This window comes from Bos grunniens, chromosome 8 (genome assembly GCF_055505025.1).
Source record: "Bos grunniens cultivar Pamir isolate PY7600 chromosome 8, Bosgru_T2T1.0, whole genome shotgun sequence".
Classification (NCBI taxonomy): domain Eukaryota; kingdom Metazoa; phylum Chordata; class Mammalia; order Artiodactyla; family Bovidae; genus Bos; species Bos grunniens.
The window spans coordinates 47,689,642-47,710,503 of record NC_141172.1 but is presented as its reverse complement, the minus strand read 5'-3'; the positions used below and the strand labels follow the sequence as shown (position 1 = coordinate 47,710,503).

General features: G+C 36.1%; 2 protein-coding genes across 2 annotated transcripts in view; one reads left to right on the top strand and one right to left on the bottom strand.

The window, feature by feature from the left end:
• The window catches only part of ALDH1A1 (aldehyde dehydrogenase 1 family member A1), a 53,519-nt gene that overhangs the window by 31,207 nt on the left and 1,450 nt on the right, over positions 1-20,862 (top strand). The window contains exons 7-12 of the mRNA XM_086415527.1: positions 32-145; positions 4,184-4,286; positions 6,059-6,243; positions 9,372-9,536; positions 15,085-15,242; positions 16,515-16,589. Of these exons, the coding sequence (XP_086271653.1) occupies positions 32-145; positions 4,184-4,286; positions 6,059-6,243; positions 9,372-9,536; positions 15,085-15,242; positions 16,515-16,589 (800 nt within the window). The remainder of the gene's footprint in view (positions 1-31; positions 146-4,183; positions 4,287-6,058; positions 6,244-9,371; positions 9,537-15,084; positions 15,243-16,514; positions 16,590-20,862) is intronic.
• The window catches only part of LOC147367031 (uncharacterized), a 48,844-nt gene continuing 45,652 nt past the window's right edge, over positions 17,671-20,862 (bottom strand). The window contains exon 4 of the mRNA XM_086415528.1: positions 17,671-17,883. Within this exon, the coding sequence (XP_086271654.1) occupies positions 17,801-17,883 (83 nt within the window). The 3' untranslated portion in view covers positions 17,671-17,800. The remainder of the gene's footprint in view (positions 17,884-20,862) is intronic.

The window sequence follows — 20,862 nt, the reverse complement described above, 5'->3', positions numbered from 1 at the left end:
CTCTGTTCTAACTATTTTACTTGTCTTTTAGGCAGGGTTTCCTCCTGGAGTAGTGAATATTGTCCCTGGTTATGGGCCTACTGCAGGGGCAGCCATTTCTTCTCACATGGATGTAGACAAAGTGGCCTTCACAGGATCGACAGAGGTAACATCATTTACTTAGGCCAGTAGTGAAGCAGTCAGAAGCGTGTTTTATGTTACTGCCTTTAAGCCGACGTTTCCTTAAAACAAAAGTTCTTTTAATGATTTGTTCCTTATTCTAGCCTTCAAACATGTTTATAGAACATAAGCAGATGTCATTGAGATGAAACGGAATACCTATTAACAATGTGGGAGGATTGGAGTAGACTGTTTTTAGTATGTTATTACTTTGTGTGATGAGAAATATGACTGATCAGAACTTGTCATATGATTTGTAAGGTTTATGATAGAAGATATAAATTAGGCCACAGTGATGTGTATGAATGAATTGTAGCTTTAACCTGTAGATTAGGAAGATCAAAGAACAGAGCCTCACCCTTAGCTCCTTATTTGGCGCTCTCCCGTGAACATTCCGAAAAGAAGCCAGCAGCTTCGCTTCCTGGATCCTAACTTTTCTGTTTCACTGGCTCCAGCTTGGCTATCCAGAAGGTGAAAGAACAGGATCCCAGCCATAGGCGCTTCAGAGGAGAGGAGAGCTGGTAAATGCTCTCTAAATGCTCTGGGTGTTGAAAATGTTTACTTTTTAAAACTTTGTGGAGAAAGAAACAGGAAGAACATTCCAGATAGTAAGGGAAAGCTAATTTGATTATTTTATACTCCTGATTAGCCACTTCAATATAAAAATTAAGTTTACGTAGAGAACTAAAGTAATAGAAAATAAAATTTTATTTTTCTTGATCCTTTTTAAGCTAGATAACTATATACTTTTTCTTGTTGTTTTATAGACATAGAGTAGAAAAAGTTGACATTCTACAAATTCCTAATTGAGATAGGAGAAAACCAATTCTTCATTCAGGAGTCTGGGGATAAAACAATTGGGAATGTTTGAGATAGAGCAATAAACTGAAAAATTATGAAGTCACAGGTTGAAATCATAGCAGAGGAGGTAAAGCGTGAAATTTCAAATTCCTCAGCCTAGTATTGTAGACCATCCTCATCAGGGCCCATGTACTGCTTATGGGCCAGGTCTGGCCCACACACTCCTCTAGCTTGTCTGAGTCAGAGGCTGCTGTTCCCAGATGCCATCTCCACAGCCTGTTGGTCTTAACTCATCCCTGAGATGATATAGCACTTTGGGAGCACTTTATCTGCCCCTGTCCCTCAAAACTTTGATATTAGAAGACCAAGAAACATCTGTGTTCAAATGCTAAGTCTATGCCTCATAGCAGTGTGTCTTCTAAAAGTTAAGTATCCTTGCTAAAGTTGAGTTTCTTTATATGTAAAATGGGAATAATAATATCTACCTTATTGAATTGTATCAAAACTGAATAAGCTAATGAGTGGTAAAACATTTAGCATCCTACGAAGTATCCACTAAATGGCATGATGACTATGTGTTCTATAGTCATTTCCATTCTCTTGTTCCTTCCCTCACTCTTTAATTTTTCACACTAGTTCAGGTGTGAGGGAAGAGGTCCCCTCTCCACATAATACTTCTTCATCACTGCCCCATCATTTTCTGATTGTTCCCTGTATTTTTTCATTCCCATAAGTTTTTGTTCATGCATGGCCACACCTCCCACAATGGGGCTCCCACCACAGGCCACCTGGACTTTCTCTGCAGTCCCAGGAGCATCCTAAATTTAAAAGCTTTCCATCTGTGCTCCCATCGTCCTTGATATCTTGATATATAATTGTAACAGCACATGCTCCTTGCTTTGTTATGTATCTCTCTCCACTTCGCTGACTTTCCTCAAAGACTATCTTATCCATTCTTACCTCCAGAAACCAGTATAGTAACTACTTCTGATTGAGTATTAAAGAATTAAGTTTGACTAAGATGACTTTAGAAATCACACAGAAAAATCAGTCTTTATGGGTTGTCCTCTTTTAGCTTTAAGTTTGTGGCTTAGCAGGTAGAAATAAACTTGCCAAATGCCATGAAAGAGGCAAACTATGGATTTTATATTTTTGCAGTCCTTTATAGCAGCTATGCTCATATAAAAATGTTTCTGGCAAGGTTAGAATTTTAATGTCCCATTAGATTCATTTAAAATAGTAATCAACCCATGTTGTATGAGACGTGCTAAGTTAGAACATGTTTATGAGCTTTCGCTACTTCTGCCCCACATGGCAATGCCACAATATCATGGAATGTATCTTTTACAACAGTCTTAATAGTGCTTCCCTTCTCTTCATTGCAGTGCTTACCTTTTCTTTGAGAAAAAAATTATAAAGTTTCACTTTTTTTCCAAATGAGGAAACAAAAGTATGGGGCAAAGACTGATTCTTCCTTATTTTGACTTTACCTAGACCTTTGGCTGCAGTCCATGGGGTCGCAAAGAGTCGGACACGACTGAGCGACTGAACTGAACTGAACTGAACTTGGGAAAACTCAAGCAAACCTTTTATCTGCAAATTACACAAACAAAAGTATAACCTTTCTTTCTCACTCATACTTCTAACCATTCTTCATGCTAGTTTAACACCTGTAGCTTTTAGAAAAATACCTCTCGTTTTACTCCCTTCCCCAAGACAAAAATGATCTACTTTAATAAAGTATCTCCAGCAAATCTTTCTAAGCCAATAAAAGAAAAAAAAAACATTAAAAAGATGCAGAAAGAATTTGGAGAATTCAAAGGGAAAAAGGCATTTTTAGGAAATACAAGATTCCTAATCACCTGAAATGAAAATTCAGTTTTTGAAACTGGTCATGAGAAATATTAATATGTTGTGGAAGCAAAATAGGATATCATAGAAATTTCAAACAGGGTTTCCCCATTGCCAGTCTACTTTTAGTTTATTTTTATTATTTTAATTAACTTACCTTTATAGGTTTGATTTGGGGCATGTAAATTTTACATAAGATGAAAATATTAGCGGATTAATTAATGCTTTACTCTGTAATGCACAGTAGGGGTCAGTTCAGTAGTCACTTAAAATTTAAACACCCACTCAGCAACGTCTACCTATCATTTATTTAGTCAGGATAGAAACTTGTTATTAAAATTGATGCATTGAAAAAGAAGAGTGATCCAGAGAATAAAAAAAGCAAGATAAAATGAATCATCTTGTAAAAAAGAAAAGCAAAGATCATTTTAGTGTACTAAGACTTCAATAAGAAATAATAAAGAGGAAATAGTTGTAAAACAAGACCAGGTTTCAGAAATGAGAAAAACATAAACAACTACAGAAAATAATCTTGATGGGAAGTGATCTGCAGAGGAAAAAAAAAGAAAACTCTTTCCCTGAAGATAGGCCACTAGCATTAAAGAAGAAACGAGTACAAGATTCCAGCTAACTAAAGTAGCAGCACAGAGCACAGATCCAATTTCTTTCTCCAAGTTCCAATATTCAAGGTATGGAGGACAGCAGGAGAAAGAGGGAGTGAGAGAGAAACAGTTACTGCTACCAGGCAGGTGACATCTGTTTGGGAAACTGATATGTATACAAATGATATAATCCACAGGAAACTCTGAAAGAGTTCCTTTGAGGGAATTTACTGGGGATCAGAGAAAGAAAGGGTCACGTTCATCTTGAGTCATCATAGAATGCTAAAGAGGAGCTAAGACACAAGCTGGACCCAGGAATGATAGGATTGGAGGCAGCCCAAGTTGGGGTGAGCATGTACTGAGACACAGAGATTTGGGGGTGGTAGATATGCCACTTTGTTTGGATATGGATAGAGTTTTCTGTATTTCAACAGAGGGATGAAAAGTCAAAATAGATTAAGTTATGGTTGAATCATGATATATCAGATTGAACAGAAGAAAGACGAAGCTCTGGTTAAAATGAAAAACCTGTTGTGCCATGTACAGCAAAATCATGTATATCAAATCAGTTATTACATTCAATATATCTGTTTTCATGATATATCATATGTTTATGCTTGGATGGAAGAGCCTTTGGTAGCGGAAGCTGTCAAATCTGAAAAAAAAAAAATGCCATTTCTCCCACAAATGTCATATAAATTTAAATTGCTAAAGAATCTTGCCTTGATGGGAGCAGATTAAGCCTCCTCCTTTGTAATGCTCCATTTCAGGTTGGCAAACTGATCAAAGAAGCTGCTGGGAAAAGCAATCTGAAAAGGGTGTCCCTGGAACTCGGGGGAAAGAGTCCTTGCATTGTGTTTGCTGATGCCGACTGTGAGTAAAAGCCACTCTGCTCACTTCTCACACTTCCTCCTTTTTGGCCGGGTAGTACCATATGGTAAAGGGTTTCCTTCTAATGTCAAAGTGTAAGGCATTAACCAGAGTTCAAATACACTCTTAAAAATCTGTTAAACTGTCCTAAAGTTACAAAGCCTAGATAAGTCCAACGCAGACACAATTTCTTCCTAATTTGGAATAGTTTGCTGTTTTCTCCGGCTTCCTTCATAGCTCAGTTGGTGTTTTCTCAGTTGAACTCTCAAGAAACTGTTATGCATTTAGGAGCCATAAAATAAATTCTTAATTTCATACCTTAAATATTAGCATCACCTTAAGTGTGGTAAGATACCCTCAGACATGTTGCACTAAGACCAGCTGGAGAAACAGCAAGTTGTGCATTTGTCATCTCCCTTCTGTCGGGATCACACGTTCACTGAATGAAATGGCCAGAGGAAAGGACACCAACTACTTAAATAATTTCTTTCATTTTTTTTTCTAGCAGGTGTAGTTGAATTTACATATATTAAATATTTAATTATGATGGGACTCCATTATATCCTAAGTTCATCCTGATTATATTATCAAGTAAAATGCCACAATTATTTCCTAATTGGGGAGTTAGCAGAAAACAATCAAACATTCCTCTGTATCTTTAAGAGCTGCATTATTGGTTTGAGGCAATCAACCATTTAGAGCACACTACCTTATTATACATTCTACAGACATGACGTGATTTCTCATTTTACCAAACCTTTCTGTAAAATGCTTTTGCTACAACTTAAGCATATGTGATTAGTTCACAAAATAAAGATGCTATGCTTAGTCGCTCAGTCATGTCCAACTCTTTGTAACCTCATGGACTGTAGCCCGCCAGACTCCTCTATCAGAGTTCTCCAGGCAAGAATACTGGAATGGGTTGCCATGCCCTCCTCCAGAGGATCTTCCCAACTCAGGTATCAAACCCAGGTCTCCTGCATTGCAGACAGACTCTTTACCATCTGAACAACCAGGGAAGCCCCAAATAAAGATAACAATAGCCAGTTGCTATAATGTTAAATCTCCTGCATTCATAAAATTAAAATGCAAAGAAAACTTTCTTCTGGTTGTTTAGGATCTACTAATGAAACAAACTATTTCCTCTTTTTAAGACCCTTGTAACCATTTCAAATAAACAGATAAGAATTTATAGGCATATGTGAAATAACATGGCACACTTTAGATAAATTTGGAAAAATTTTCATAGAATAGGGTTGTAAGGTGGTTGAGCAATTCTGAATATTAGTTGTTTGGGGTTTTGAGGGGGTTATGATTTTTCTTAGAAATACCACTTTTTCTATTGATCAGAGTATATAAGAATGTTTTTACATTCTTAACATAGTGGATATTTTATATTTTCTTTGTCATTAGTTAAAACCTCAGACCTGAAAGAAATATTCAGTCATTTAACTATAAATGTGACTTATAAAAGTCACTTGAAGTAAGATTTAATCATAGATTACTTTCCAAATTTTGGAATTATTCATATCAAAGTTGTATTGATAACCATTATATTTCAGAATTTACTATTTTACTGTCATTTGAGTAGCAAATAAAGGATCAGAAAGGCTCAATTGTCACCTGACTGGTAAGAGGTAGAATATATTGAATCTATGTTTGACTACATGACTCATGACTTTTTTATACCACCATATCGCCTCTAAGAAAGATATATAAAAAATATATTAATTTTAGAAAATGCCTTTTCTTTAACATGAATGTCTTCTCTGCAGTGGACAATGCTGTTGAATTTGCACACCAAGGAGTATTCTATCACCAGGGCCAGTGTTGTATAGCTGCATCCCGTCTCTTTGTAGAAGAATCAATTTACGATGAGTTTGTTCGAAGGAGTGTTGAGCGGGCGAAAAAGTATGTTCTTGGAAATCCTCTGACCCCAGGAGTCAGTCAAGGCCCTCAGGTGAGTGTAAAATCGATGGAATAGCGTTCACAGGGCTTAAGAGTAAAGTATCTTCTTTAGGTCTGGTTTTAATTGAATATGATTATTTCCCATCCACATATATTCCTTGGTGATGATATTGATCAGTTTAGTGATTAAAAAAATAATGAATTGAACTCCCAATGGTAAAGAAAGTATCTTGATTTTGTGTTGCCCAGTTTTCACATCCAGAAACAGTTAAAGAGATGTTGGAAATTAAAGACGTGAGGAAAAGTAACAAATACTAAAGATTTCGTTTTCTCAGTCTGTACATCTCTGATGTCCTATATACAGTTCCTATCCACTTGGAAGTTCTTATACCATCCTATCGTTTATTTCGTCTTCAGCATCAATCCTTTTTTTCAGCTTCCATCCCACAGATATAGGCAGCCAGCATGACTAAATTATTTCCAAATTCTTTAGTCACTCTGACCTTCTAAAAATAGCATGAGTGTCCTAAAATGTCCTGAGTTCTGACTTTGTACCGAACTTCCCATTTTAGTTGTTAAAGCCCAGTTATTCCTGAGGGTCCCCATTTTCTTCTGTCGGCTTAGAACCACTGTCAGTGTCTCTCTTGTCCTAAGCCCAGCTTTCCCTCTCCCTTACACAGTTCTTTGTTCTTTGTCTGTTTTCAAGCTCCTGGACCTTAGGTGCTAAATTTACTCCTGCTCTTTGAGGTCTTGATCCAGAGCAGAATTTTTACGTGATCTCATAGAGTTTACAGTGTAGAAAGCTAAGAGGCTGTCTTGTATTTTCCTCCTCATGCCAAGATATTCAACTAGGAAAATTTTAGGACTTAGGCAATACCAAATATTGAAACCTAAAAGCCCTAAAGTAACTGGTAAAAAGGATGTATACATTTTGTTAAGTCTAAGCCTGTTATGCTTTGTATTTATCTTTGTGTTTAGTGAGTACATAAAAGTAGTTGCTAATTTTGATCATATTTGGCAACTTTTCATATGGATGCCAAGACATATAGTAAATTCAATTTTGACTTGGTCTCCTATTCTAAGAAAGGATGAGACTCTAAGGTTTTACCTGTGATTATTTCTTTCTCTAAATATATGTCTATGGAAAAGTAAAGCACATTTCCCATTTGAGACAAATATATCAAATAGACATAGATAAATAGATAGATAGATGATAGATATCAGTGGATAGATAAATAGGTAGATAGAAACATATATATGCAAAGAGAAAAGGAAAGAAGAAGAGAGAATGAGGGAAGAGAAGATAACTTAATATTCAGTGTTGTTGGGCAATACTTCTCCCCATCGGGGGATCTGCAAGATTCAACCAGAGGCTCAAAAATTGAGCTAGGACACTTCATTATTCCTAAGAGAAGGAAGTTAAAATAGACTTGAGGTAAATTTCCATCCATAGGATTCTTAAGTGAGTGATCTAACTTAGTGATCTAACTGCTTAACATAATAATTTAATCTTTATAAGTGAAAAGATTTTGGTCACAGGTTGCATTGAATAAGCAGAAAAAGTAGATATGTTGGGACTTTGAGAAGGAAAAGACTAAAAAGTCCATGAGACGTCTTTACCTTTTAAAATACTCTCTATTGTTATAAGAAGGAGCTTGTGGGGACACTCATTTATAAGCTTTAATATGTGTTGTAACTTGTAAAATTATGTATATATATGGATATTATAACTTCTTTTTCGAGTGAAAATACTGATTATTTCCAAATCCTTAAGGAAATACACATTCTGGTCTTTGAAATTAAATTGGAAAAGGACTTTACCAAGGAAGAATTTGTTTTATATATATTTATATATATATACACACACATAGCGCTTAATCTAATTGATATAGGAGCTGGATTATGTGCATTGAGAACTTCATGAAGTCTTTTGCTGGGATTTAGAAGACACGGAAGATTGTAGTGTCAAAGAGAAAGATAAAGAACAACTTTTTAAATAATGAGTAGAGACAAGGTAAATTGGTGAGAGGCTTTCACCTTAACTCCTGGATCCCCAGTGTTGTCCCTTTAAAACTTAACTCCAGCCACATCTGAGACAAGGCAGTCTTCACCAGTGATTTGGAGTCCCCTCCTTGCCCCCACACCAAGTAGGAATTGAGGTAATAGGTAGGCCCAATCCCAGTGCATGGAGTAGAGGTATGTGCTCCTGATGTTCCCAGTTAGAATTCTGGAGTCATTCTTTTCCTTATAAAAATATCGTAAAACAAAGTGTTTAAGTTTTGTAGTTCTTAAAATATATTTAGATGTGGTCTGTTTAACAAAGCAGGTTGGCAACAATCAGGACAGGTCAGAAATTAGAACCAGACCTATTGACTGCCTTGGAGGGACCTGAAGTGGGTGAGATAACTAGGCTGTGGTCAGCATGGACCTGGCCACAGAGGGCGGTCAGGAGAAGAATCTCATCCTGAGGTCTAAAGATCTGAAAGTCTTCCTGAAGTCACAAAGCATCTGCTTTATAGCTACCATGTCTAATGAAACCCAGTATCAAAGTTTTCTTTTTTTTTCTTCTGTCTTTTAATTTCAGTTAGGATTACAGTTTCCAGGTAAGACTGGTTGATGATTAACAGGCATTTCTTTCCATGTAAGTAAATGACAGTTGTATGAAAAATTATGGGCTTCCCAGGTGGCTCAAGGCAAAGAATCTGCCTGCCAGTGCAGGAGACACAAGAGATGCATGTTCAATCCCTGGGTCAGGAAGATCCCCTGGAGGAGGAAATGGCAACCCACTCCAGTATTCTTGTCTGGGAAAATCCCATGGACAGAGGAGCCTGTTGGGATATGTTCCGTGGGGTCACAAAGAGTAGGACGCAACTTAGTGTCTGGGCACACACACACGTGAAAAGGTATACACATGTTTGCAGTGCCAATATACTTCTCTTGTATAACTGTAAAACCAACGCTAAATACAAACATTTATCTTCACGGTTTCTTTCCAGAAAAGTCATGAGAATTAAACATGCCCAACAATGAATCTGAGCCTCTGTCAGCTGCTTTGGTTGGAATATTTAACTTAATAACAATATCTGAGCATTTTGAAACCCTTATTTACAGGCTGGGCAAAGTATTATCTTTACAAGTTGCCACTTTTTTCTAACTTTTCATGTGATATTCTTCCAATAGATTGATAAAGAACAATATGAAAAAATACTTGACCTCATTGAAAGTGGGAAGAAGGAGGGGGCCAAGCTGGAATGTGGCGGAGGCCCTTGGGGGAATAAAGGCTACTTTATCCAACCCACAGTTTTCTCTGATGTTACTGATGATATGCGCATTGCCAAAGAGGAGGTAAATGGTTTCATTCTGTTCTGTTCTCTTTTTTGCCATATTTTGTCTGCATGGATATATACGAAGTGTTCCTTTAACATACTCAGTTCTTTGAACACCTTTCTCCATAAATGTTACTCTTCATTTCTAATACTGATAAATGATAATTTTTATTAAGACTAAAAATAGTCAGGAATTCATTGGTCAGGCCAAGAATTTCCAGATGACCACAGATAAGGATGCTTAACAATTGCTAAATGCTTCCTTCACAAACTTAAATGGAAAATACAGTTCCACATTCACTGATGCTTTTTTCTCCTTTGCAAATAATGTATTTGAAAATAATTGGAAAAGAATAAAGTGATATGCAGTTTTTAAAAATTAAACTCCTTATTTTGAGATAATTATAGATCCAGTTGTCATTGTGAGAAATACTAATACAGAAAGATCCCATGTACTCTTTACTTGGTTTCCTTCAGCATTTAAATGTTCTTTTGATGAATTTGTGGGGGAGAAAGTGGTCTCCCCGTCCTATTCCTCCACCATCTTAGGACCGCCCCTGTCGGTTTCCTTCAATAGGTAACATCTTATAAAACTATAATATAACAAAAAGTATGTTAACATTGATACAGTCAAGACATAGAACATTTCATCATCACATGAATTTCTCATGTTTCCCTTTCGTAGTCAGATCTACATCCTCCTAGGCCACCCCATCCTCAATCCTCAGCTTTCTCTTCACCACTAATGTCGTCTTTATTTCTATAATTTTGTCATTTCAAGAATGTCACATAAGTGAATTCATACGTCATGCAACCTTTTTGGATTGACTTTTTTTTCACCCATCATAATTCTCTGTAGATTTATCTAGGTTGTTGAATGTAAGAATAATTTGCTCCTATTTATAGGTGACTATTTCATAATGAGTGCACCATAGTTGTTTAACCATTCACTCATTGAAGAAGTTTGGGCTGTTTCCAGTTTGAGACTACTTTAAATAATGCTGTTATAAATATCAGTATACAGGCTTTTGTGTAAATGTAAGTTTTCACTTCTCTGGAGTAAATGCCCAGAAATATAATTCCTGGGTCATATGGTAGATACAACTTTTTAAGAAACTGCTAATCTTCCAGAATGGCTGAACAATTTCATATTCCCATTAGCAGTATATGAATGATCCCAATTTCTCTGCATCCTTGCTAACTATTTTGATGCTGTGACTATTTTTTATTTTAATCATTCTGATAGGTGTGATAGCTCATTGAGGTTTAAATTTGCATTTCCTTAGTGGCTGGTAGGGAGAAGGAAATGGCAACCCACTCCAGTATTCTTGCCTGGAGAATCCTGTGGACAGAGGAGCCTGCAGGGCTGCTGTCCATAGGGTCGCACAGAGTCAGACACAACTGAAGCAACTCAGCAGCATGCATGCATTGGAGAAGGAAATGGCAACCCACTCCAGTATTGTTGCCTGGAGAATCCCAGGGGAGCCTGGTGGGCTGCCTGCCATCTATGGAGTCCCACAGAGCTGGACACGACTAAAGGGACTTAGCAGCAGCAGCAGCAGCAGAAGCAGTTTCTGGTAATATTGAACATCTTTACCTGGGATTATTTGCCGTCTGATATCTTCCTTGATAAAATGTCTGATTTATTTTGCCCATGTACTAATTGGAGTGTTTGCTTTTTACTGTTGAGTTTTGAGAGTTCCTTACACAGTCTAGACATTTGACTGTTTTTTAGCTCAGTGGTTTGTAAATATTTTCTCCCAGGCTGTAGCTTGTCTTTTCATTTTCTTATCAGGGTCCTTCTCAGACCAAAGGTTTTAATTTTAAGGAAATCCAATTTATTTATTTTTCTTTTTATGAATAGTATTTTTGGTGTCAACTCCTATGAGCTACACTTTATTTACTCCTAGATCCAAAAAAACATTTTCTGTGTAATTTTTTTTTATTGTTTCTAAAAGCCTTATAGTTTATGTCTTACACATAAATCTGTGATCCATTTTAGGTTAAATTTTTATACAAGGTGTGAGATTTAAGTAAAGGTTGTTTGTTTTTGTCTATATGTTCAATCGCTCCAGCACCATTTGTTGAAAAGGCAGTTTTTCTTTCACTTCATTATGTTTGCAACTGTCAGCATTTCAGTTATGTGTATTTGTGTGTATCAATTTCTGTGTTCTCTACCCTTCAGTTGACCTATGTGTCTATTTCTCTACCTGTACTCCTTTTTAAAATGTAATTATTTTTACTGAAGTATAGTTGATTTATAATGTTGTGTTAGTTTCAGGTACACAGAAAAGTGGTTCAGTGATTCTTTTTCAGATCCTTTTCACTATAGATTATTACAAAATAGTAAATATATTCTCTTGATTTTAGTAGCTGTATAATTAGTCTTGAAATCGGAAAGATTGCATTCTCTTTCTTCTTCTTTTTCAAAATTGTTTTAGCTAAGCTAATTCTTTTGCTCTTCCATATAAATTTTAGAATAACCTGTTCATAAGTATTTTAAAATCTTGCTGGAATTTTGAGAGGAGTTGTGTTAAACATATCAGTCTGTTTGGGGAGAATTAACATCTTTATTGTGTTAAAACTTCCAGTTATTGATCATAGTAGGTCTCTCCATTTATGTATATCTTCTTTTATTTCTTTCATTAGCACTTTGTACTTTTCAGTGTACAAGTCCCATAAATGTTTTATTGAACTTATACCTAAGTTTTTTTGAGTAAATGGTTATTTCTGATTTCAATATGCACATGTTCATTGCTAGTATGTATTAATACAAGTGTACTTGATTTTTGTATATTTTATTGTATCCTGTAACATCACTGAACTTGGATATTTTAGAAGGTTTTTGGAGATTCCTTGGTAATTTATATGTAGACGATTATGTCATCTACAAATGGGAACAATTTTATTCATTTCTAATCTGTATGCCTTTTTATTTCTTTTTCTTGCCTTTTTCACTTGCTATAATTCCAGCACTGTGTTAATAAAATCAGTAAACATGGGTGTCTTTTTGCTCTCTATCTTAGGAGGAAAGCCTTCAGTCTTTACCATTGAATATGATATTACCTGTAAGATTTTCATAAATGCCTTTGATAAGGTTCAGAAATGCCTTTTTATTTTTAATTTGTTGAGGGGGAAAGGAGATTGGATTTTATCAAATGATTTTCCTGCATTGACTGAGATGATTATGTGGTATTTTTTCCCTCAATCTATAAATATGATATATACTGATTGAGTTTTGAATGCTGAATCAGCCTTGCATCTCTAGAATGAACCTCATTTGGTGATGGTATATAATTCTTTGTAGGTATTGGTGAACACAAATTGCTAACATTTTTTAGGAATATTTGCTGTAGCTTATAATGGTCTGTGGTTTGAGGGATTTTGGCTGTACTTTTTATTATTTTTATTGATAACAAAATAGCATCTAGTGATTGTTTACTATGTGCTAAGTGCCTTATAGTCAATATAAAACATAAGTATATTTACATGAAATATTGAATATAAATTCTCTTCAAGAAAATTAGTAATACCAATTTCATGCAAAGATGGGCTCAATAAAGGACAGAAATGATATGGACCTAACAGAAGCAGAAGATATTAAGAAGAGGTGGCAAGAATACACAGAAGAACTGTACAAAAAAGATCTTCACGACCCAGATAATCATGAAGGTGTGATCACTCACACTCACCTAGAGCCAGACATCCTGGAATGTGAAGTCAAGTGGGCCTTAGGAAGCATCACTACGAACAAAGCTAGTGGAGGTGATGGAATTCCAGTTGAGCTATTTCAAATCCTGAAAGATGATGATGCTGTGAAAGTGCTGCACTCAATATACCAGCAAATTTGGAAAACTCAGCAGTGGCCACACGACTGGAAAAGGTCAGTTTTCATTCCAATCCCAAAGAAAGGCAATACCAAAGAATGCTCAAACTACTGCACAATTGCACTCATCTCACAGGCTAGTGGTAGGCTGCAGTCCATGGGGTCGTGAAGAGTCAGACACAACTGAATGACTTCGCTTTCACTTTTCACTTTCATGCTTTGGAGAAGGAAATGGCAACCCACTCCAGTGTTCTTGCCTGGAGAATCCCAGGGACGGGGGAGCCTGGTGGGCTGCCATCTCTGGGGTTGAACAGAGTCGGACATGACTGAAGTGACTTAGCAGCAGCAGCAGCACACACTAGTAAAGTAATGCTCAAAATTCTCCAAGCCAAGCTTCAGCAATACATGAACTGTGAACTTCCAGATGTTCAAGCTGGTTTTAGAAAAGGCAGAGGAACCAGAGACCAAATTGCCAACATCCGCTGGATCATGGAAAAAGCAAGAGAGTTCCAGAAAAACATCTATTTCTGCTTTATTGACTATGCCAAAGCCTTTGACTATGCAGATCACAATAAACTGTGGAAAGTTCTGAAAGAGATGGGAATACCAGACCACCTGACCTGCCTCTTGAGAAACCTGTATACAGGTCAGGAAGCAACAATTAGAACTGGACATGGAACAACAGTCTGGTTCCAAATAGGAAAAGGAGTACGTCAAGGCTGTATATTGTCAGCCTGCTTATTTAACTTATATGCAGAGTACATCACGAGAAACGCTGGGCTGGAAGAAGCACAAGCTGGAATCAAGATTGCCAGGAAAAATATCAATAACCTCAGATATGCAGATGACACCACTCTTATGGCAGAAAGTGAAGAGGAACTAAAGACCCTCTTGATGAAAGTGAAAGAGGAGAGTGAAAAAGTTGGCCTAAAGCTCAACATTCAGAAAACTAAGATCATGGCATCTGGTCCCATCACTTCATGGGAAATAGATGAGAAACAGTGGAAACAGTGGCTGACTTTATTTTTCTGGGCTCCAAAATCACTGCAGATGGTGATTGCAGCCATGAAATTAAAAGACGCTTACTCCTTGGCAGGAAAGTTATGACCAACCTAGACAGCATATTAAAAAGCAGAGACATTACTTTGCCAACAAAGGCCCATCTAATCAAGGCTATGGTTTTTCCAGTGGTCATGTATGGATGTGAGAGTTGGACTATAAAGAATGCTGAGCACTGAAGAATTGATGCTTTTGATCTGTGGTGTTGGAGAAGACTCTTGAGAGTCCCTTAGACTGCAAGGAGATCCAACTAGTCCATCCTAAAGGAGATTAGTCCTGGGTGTTCTTTGGAAGAACTGATGTTGAAGCTGAAACTTCAAAACTTTGGCCATCTGATGCAGAGAGCTGACTCATTTGAAACGACCCTGATGCTGGGAAAGATTGAGGGCAGGAGGAGAAGGGGGCAACAGAGGATGAGATGGTTGGAGGGCATCACTGACTCAATGGACATGAGTTTGGGTAAACTCCAGGAGTTGGTGATGGACAGGGAGGCCTGGTGTGCTGCGGATCATGGGGTCGCAAAGAGTCGGACATGACTGAGAGACTGAACTGAATTAAACTGAATATAATGAATATAAATATTTTATTTACATATTATTTAGACATATTTATAAGCATTATATACAAATACTTAGTTGTAATCTATTACTTTGACTTATTTCATTCATTTCTTTTTGTATAGATATTTGGACCTGTGCAGCAAATCATGAAGTTTAAGTCTTTAGATGATGTAATCAAGAGAGCAAACAATACTTTCTATGGGTTATCTGCAGGAATTTTTACCAATGATATTGATAAAGCCATCACAGTCTCCTCTGCTTTGCAGTCTGGAACCGTGTGGTAAGTCATGCCTATGTAATGTCACCTTTTCCATGTTAACCACATTAGCAGGCTACTTTGAACTTTCTCTGACTCACACTGAATCCCCTGCCTAGCCCCTAGTCTCTGAACTGCTTTGTTAGTTATTTTTGTTCCATCAAATTGTACTTTGTCGACTCAGTCCCAGTAACAGCCCAAGATTATTTTTCTTGCTGATAATGTCACACCCAAATCCATGAAAAGTATTTATCCTTGAGATGTTGAAAAGTTTGGGAGGCAGCCAAAAATCCTTGTCCTTTTCAATAGCTCTAGAATCTTTTTTTCTGAAGCAATGAGACAGTCAGTATTTCATTACTGTGTATTCTGCATAAGCCCCATACTGTAGTCCTCACATTTATTATCTCATTTTACCTTACTGCAACTGTTAATTGGTATGGTAAATTTATTTGCAAAAAAACAGTAGTTTAGTGGGTTTATGTAATTGATCAAGATCACACAATAAATGACCACTGAGGTTCAGACTATTTCAGACTCTACAGCAGTGATTCTCAAGACTGGCTGTGCATTAGAATTGTCTGGGGAGCTTTAAAAATATCTACACTGATGTCGATGGAGGTGGGTATGCATCAAATCCACCAATTATATCAGTGATTGTGACTGAATCTGGATGTAGTTTTTAATTTTTTTTAATTCTAATTATTCATGTTTTTATATTTGTTCATATAGACATTTTGAAACTTTTTAAAAATATGGCAAAGGATAAAAAAAATTATATAATGAAATTCAACTCCTGCCACAGCCTCTGTTTAGGCAATTTTTTCAATTAATGAATGAAAAAAGTGAACTAAGTAATATGAGATATATTACAATTACAAAAGAAAATTGATTCTAGCCTAAGGAGACAACCCACAAGAGTACCACAAAGCTTATTGAATATAGGCAGTAAAGAACACTCATCCAACAAACTCTCAATCTCTCACAAATGGTATCCATCCACTTACGGTATGTTGGTATTCTATCTTTTATAATTCAAACTATAACTTCTCAGGGACGTGGTGCACTGCCAACATGGCTATCCACACATAGCATGGGATCATTGCTTTTATTTGTAGTCAGTATATATACATATACTTACACTCCTACATTCTAATTTATAGTGTTATTTTTTTTAAGTGACTATGTAACATTAAAATTAATAGAGTTGTTAAAGAACTCTCTGAATTTCAAAAGTTCCAAATTTAGGAGTTCTAAATAGGTTAAGTGTGACCTATAATGTACTTCTTTCCTTTTCAGGGTGAACTGCTATAGTGTGGTATCTGCCCAGTGCCCCTTTGGTGGATTCAAGATGTCTGGAAATGGTCGAGAACTGTAAGAATAACTTTCATTAAGATAAATATTTATCTTGATAAAAATGGTTATCACTCTGAAGGAATTATGATAATCCTTGAAAGTGAGTTAGCCACTCAATTGTGTCCCATTCTTTGTAACCCCATAGACTATAGCCTGCCAGGTTCCTCTGTCCATGGAATTCTTCAGGCAAGAATGCTAGAATGGGTTGCTATTTCCTTCTGCAGGGGCTCTTCCCAAAACAGGGATTGAACCCCACGTCTCCTACATTGAGGGCGGATTCTTTACCATCTGAGCCACCAGGGAAGTTACTATTCAAATTAAAACCTGCTTCTGTGCTTTCCTGGAGATTTATATTGTCAAATAGTTTTTAAATGCTGGATTTACTCTCAAAAGTGCAAAAATGTGATGGCAGAGGGAAATATTATTTATTAAACTTTTTGTAAGGGATCATACTAAGCACTTTACATTGGTTCTTGAAATATCGCCTACTTTTTGTTTGCTGGATACATGAATGTAATTTGGGAAACATTTCCAGAAAGGAGGTGGAAACTACCAACTGGTGATTGTAAAAAGTGTGCAAATATAAGAATGCTTTAGCTATTTGAATATATCTCTTAAATGAACAAATTAGGTGTCTTTATCTCAAAATACTTTTCAGTGTAGGAGGAATGATTCTCATTGTTAATATTTTTAGAGATGTGACTAAAAATTTAAATAACCTGAATGAGTTGTTTTTGGTTCTAAAATTTAAACTGAAAGGAAAATTTATTCAAGGAAAACATATTTTACAATCATGACTACATTGAGGATATATATATTATATAAATGATTTTATGAGCCTTCAGTTTCTTTTCAAACTGGGACATACTGACTTTTTAAAATATACACATACATATTTATGCATAGCAAGTAGTGGTTATGTTTGATCAATTTTGCTCAAGCAATTTTAATCATTTTATTTCTTAAAATTTTCTTGCATTTATCAATAAATTTAAAAAATCATAAAGAAAAGTCACATCATATTCAAACCTTATGAAATCAAACAGTGAAACTGCTCATTTTGTAAATGGCAAGTAAAAATTAGCCTCTGTCTGAGAGTATTAAATAGCTAGGTACTTGTCATTTAAATAAAACAATATCACAATGAAACAACTGTCTTTGGGGAGCCAGTGAAAGGGGGCCATGTTAAAATGATCCATCCTCTTTCTCAATATACTTTTATTAAGTAGTTAGTCTATATATGAGGTCCTTGGAGCCCTACAAACACAATACCATGTCCCATCTTCCATATAATTGTAGTGACATGAGGAACCTGTAACAAACAAACAAACAAACAATATATATATATACAGTGAAAAATACAGTGTGTGTGTGTGTATATATATATATATATATAGTGAAAAAAAAAAGCACATACTATGAAATAAATAGTAACAGACTGTGAATCCATAGGTCATGGAGGTAGAGAAGCAATTAAAATGCAGAGTTCAATATTAGAGCATAGAAAATCTGTGCACCTCTAGACTATAACATTTTCAGCATCTCTCTAAGTCTCACTATTCCCATCTGTTAAAGTCAGCATTTGTGGTGGGGATAGGAGTCAGGGAAGAAAGTAAAAGGTCTATGAACTCTTTTCCATGCCTAAGATTCTGTGGTTCTAACCCTCCTGTGGAAATTCAGTTGATAAAGACAGTTGATAGAATAAGAGAAGATGTGACAGAAAAGATAGATAGGACTTGATCTAGGGCAGGAAACAAGTGTCAGATGTTAGGAAGTAGAGAAAAGGACATTTGTGAAGGAACATTCCAGGTGGCATATTGAGGGGTTAGTGAATTTGCCTGGCTGGTAGGGAATTATGGGGAAAGTGTGATTTCAGAGTTAAATAGGATACAGATTAAGAAGGACTGAATTCAAGAAAATCGGCTTACAATTATTAGTGGAGCAGTAAAAAGCCATGGATAGCTTTAGAATATTGTTGGAGATGTAGAGTAGCAAAAGATCAATTCAAAAGTGCACAACATAGCTGAGAAAGCATAATTGGAAACCAGCCTGCATTTGAATCCTGACTCTACCACTTGCTAGCCTTGCAACCCAGTTCAAGTTATCTAACTTCTGAGCCTCTGTTTCCTTCTACTTAAAAGGGAAATGTTAATATTCCTTTTAAGATGGTTTTGAGAGTTAGAGAACATATTTCCTATTCATTCCTTAGTACTGTAACTGTCACAAAGTGGGGACTCAACAAATAGTTCATCCTCCCCAAGTTCTTTTTCTGTATAATATCCATTACTGGGGAGTCCTTTGGGAGCACTAAGTACTTTGTACAAAGAACTATAATGAAACTTAGATTATTTTGAATATTAGTTGATTGCTGGCCCAGATATCCAATACAATTTCCTAGGAATGTTGAAAATAAAATAATCAGAAGGGATGAAATAATTAAAGCAGACTAGACATATAAATTTTGTTAGATTTTTAGGTACAATTTAGTCAAACTTTATGTTCAAGACATAAGGAAATCAAATAAGAGAAGGATGAAAAGGAGAATCGACCATAAATTATTCCCCAAAAATGTGGACTATGGGTATAGATAACTTCCTTATTGAAAATATAAAGGAAAACATTATACTGTAATTTTTATTTCAAAAATCCCAGCTGAGGATTCTAGTGTTAATGTCTATCTGAAACCAAAGTTGGCAAATTTAATAAACAAGTCATCCACTGCAAGATGTTTAAAGAGCATTGCTGAAGCAATAATCTCAAATGACTCCCAAGAGTTCAGGTACAGTTTATCCTCAAAGACGGAAAGGTAGAATTGATCATCTGGTTGATCATTGATCAACAGAGTCCTTAAAGAGCTAAAAATAATAGTATACAGACCCCACTGAGGTACTGATGCTGGGTGTCCAAAGCAGAGTTGGCACTCCCATCATGACGTTAGCCCTGGAATGAGTTAAATGGCAGAAATCCCTTTCTGTGTGTAATTGGACTCATTTTTACTTAGATTAACATTGGTCACTTGAGATTTTACTAGCATGCCATTTCAAACTTAATTGGCTCTCAACACCTCACAAGATGTTTCTTTCTTCCTGTCCCTTTCAGAAATGGGGAGAAATAAAGTATCATAAACTGGTGGGCTAACATGAATAGATTTTGCTTGACTATATTTGCCAAACCAGTTCAGCAAACATTTCCTCTGTGCCTACTTAATTAATTAGTGCCAAGCTAACTTCTGGACACAGGGTAAAAAACAGGCATAATATGTTACTGCATCTTATTACTCCAGAGTGCACCCTGGAATAGAGGCACAGGTATCATCTAAAAGTGTGTTGGAAATGCAGTCTCAGGCCTCTCTCCAGACCTGCTGAAATAAAATCAGCATTTGAATCAAGTGCCAGGTGACTGGTACATTGACAATTTTAGAAGCACAGAACCAATAACTCATAGACTAGTGATATAAAGAGAAATGTAAACAGGTATTTTGTGTTATACCAAGACAAGAATGCCTATACATCAGAATACTAAGAAGCAAGGTTTATTTCAGCTTAAGTAAGACAATTATCACACTTTGTACTCTCCTGAGAGTTTCGAGTGTCCATGTAACCCAAAATACAATGGAAAGTCTATTGGCAAAAATCATGGGTTAATATATCTAACTTTGTGAGATAAAAATACTTACTAAAATATTATCCTTTAATGGGTTTCAGACAACTGGGGCTAAACCCTTTAATTACTTTGAAGAACATGCTCACTGAAGCTTTTAGAAGGTATTTTCAGAAGCTTAATGGTCCAAGAAAATAATCAGTGTAAGAGGATTAGGTTACCCAGGAGAAAAAGGTGTCTTCTACATACCTGTCTACATCACTAAAGGGGAGGGGTAGAAAAGGATCAAGATCTTTTTCCTCTGTAAGTCTACATGTGCATGAGTGTTATGATTTTAAGAGTACTCTTATGTTCATGTAATTTAATCCTTTTATCAAAACAATATAGAGAATATGTTAACCTAATTGTTTTTAGTTATCTCTTTAAGGAAGGGCAAATCACAGTTTATAAAACTGGTAGGAGGTCTCAATAAAACTGATAGGAAGATATCAGAGTTTTGATTGATTGACTCAAGTTTAATTACTGATCATTTGGGTTGGATTTAAGAGTTATATAGCAAATGACAGGGGTTTCATGAATCAGAAAATCCACAAAAAGTCCCACATTTTAGCCCAATGAACCCTCTCCCCCTCTCAAATCAAAACAAAACAATCAACCCTACACTCAAATACAAACCTGTAACAATAAGGTC